The 2,012-nt window shown below is 44.6% G+C and overlaps 1 protein-coding gene across 1 annotated transcript in view; it reads right to left on the bottom strand.

The window, feature by feature from the left end:
- Positions 1 to 325: 325 nt before the first annotated feature.
- LOC109317676 (acidic mammalian chitinase-like) overlaps positions 326 to 2,012 on the bottom strand; it is a 2,364-nt gene continuing 677 nt past the window's right edge. Inside the window, exons 2-4 of the mRNA XM_019546487.1 lie at positions 1,861 to 1,917; positions 1,099 to 1,264; positions 326 to 454 (exon numbers count right to left, since the gene is read on the bottom strand). Coding sequence (XP_019402032.1) covers positions 326 to 454; positions 1,099 to 1,264; positions 1,861 to 1,917 — 352 coding nt within the window. The remainder of the gene's footprint in view (positions 455 to 1,098; positions 1,265 to 1,860; positions 1,918 to 2,012) is intronic.

The raw sequence follows: 2,012 nt of genomic DNA, 5'->3' as shown, positions 1-2,012 counted from the left end.
TGCATACTGCAAAGGCAGAGAGACTTGCAAATGAGATAATGTCAAAGGGTTGAAGTGAAGGTGTGAAATTTTGGGATGGCCAATTCTAGCCCATGCGACCGATTACTATCCTCCATCTAAATGATGTGTAGAATGTTTTCATTAATAAACCCAATTTACTGCTACTGTCTTCAGTCTGCACGAGCTGGCTGGGACTCCCTGGCTGAAGATGTATAATAGTTGCAAAACATGAATTATCTGTGTCCAGTGTCTTCTCTCCCGTGCTTTCTGCTGCCTCAGTTTCCCTTCTTTGGTTCCCCCTTGGTTTAGAAACTTACTGACACACTTACTTGGACATCTGAGGGATCTGATAAGCAGTTTGAATGGTGCCCAGGCCAGCAGACACGGCGGCAGAGATCAGCAGCCTGGGTTTGTCGCTCTTTGTAGCCTCTGCCTCGAAAGCTTCATACATTTCCTGGAATACACAACACGGCGTTCTTGGTTCTCGGTTCGGAGCAGAGGCCAACGGTCACCAGATTTCACACTCCAAGGGCCGTGATAAAGAGTGGAAACGTTTTGAAGGAAAAACATTACCCAACCCATTAAATATTTGTCCTCCAAGTGGATATATTTGGCTACATGTTCTGCTTTCCAAAATATTACCTGAGGCACTGATTACCACAGTTCGAATACCTGACCTGCTCTCTGAGTGACTCGAAAGGACCAACGCTCTCTAGCATGGGCCCATGTCTCAAACAGAAGCACCCATGAAGGAAAATTAAAGTAGAAAGATTTTAATAAACTGCATTGTTTTAAATCTGGGGTTTTTTTAGAATTTATTATTCCAGTGTAATTCAGTATGAGAAATACATTTGTAACGGTAGGACAGGGTCGGGTTTGAATGATATGAAGTGACCAATATCCTTCCTACTGCAAAATACATTCCTGGCACTATAACAATGCCTGTAAGAGGGCAGTATCCTTGCAGAAAGGCTACATAACAATCTCCACGCGCATCTCTTTATTTTAGTGTCATAGATTATAAGAGCTACTATATCTCTTGCTAGCTACGATGGCCTGGTCACCGGGATGAAAGTTTCGTGACAAAAAAAGGCTGACCTGCATCAAGACAGTGAAGAGCTGCTGAGTATCAGCGGGGCTGCCTCTGTTACCAGGATATTCCCAGTCAATGTCGAGACCATCAAAGCCATACTTGCGAAGGAAAGTGATGGCAGACTGGATGAAGGTCTGCCGGTTCTGAGCAGTGGAAACCATGGTGGAAAACCTATAAATGATCAAAATGGGGATAAATGGTGACTATTGGACCTCTGAAATGGCCACAAAGTATGATGTAGTGCATTTGTAAATGTGTTATGAGCTCCAATAGCTGGTCCACACAGAGGAAACCAAGCTACTCATTGTATCCAGCTTATAAAGGTCCTATAACCCTAGCGGCCAAGGTCAGTAATAAAAATCCCAAATTCAGAGTCTGCTGAACACCCACTAGTGAAGAATATGAAGTGGTCAAGTGCTTCAGATCAGTTGACAAAGAATGAGTGAAGAGCTTAATGTTGAGGCCTTTCCAACTTTTCCTTAATCCTTTTCCTGCCCACTAAGAAGGGATTGAGCATAGCCGAGCCCTGGTTGGACACAGAACCACTTTGCCATTTGGCTGAGACTAGCACAGCGAGGTGTCTCGTTCTTTGTGCCCCTGCTCCCTGGACAACACTGCTTCATGGTTTGGGGCAGGCATGTAGGAAGGTCTTGGCTAGCTGAATGGTCTGTGTCCACTACCGGCCAGGAAGTAGGAGTTAGCAGGAAAGGGTGAGATGAAAAAAGGAAAGAGAAAGAAGAACTTCAGAGCGTCAACGGGAGCCTTACTTTTGGGTACCGAAATTCCAGCCTCCAACAGACAGCAGGGTTTTCAGGTCTGGATTGCTGCGGACAAGTGATTTTGAAATGTCATTAAAAGAATAAGAGTGAGCAAGCTCATCATAGTTGTTACTCAGAGTCATTTGGACACAGTGGGATCA

This window comes from Crocodylus porosus, unplaced genomic scaffold (assembly GCF_001723895.1).
Source record: "Crocodylus porosus isolate Cpor-Errol unplaced genomic scaffold, CroPor_comp1, whole genome shotgun sequence".
Lineage (NCBI taxonomy): Eukaryota > Metazoa > Chordata > Crocodylia > Crocodylidae > Crocodylus > Crocodylus porosus.
Note: the sequence above shows the minus strand (reverse complement) of the source record. Positions and strands in the feature narration are given on the sequence as shown.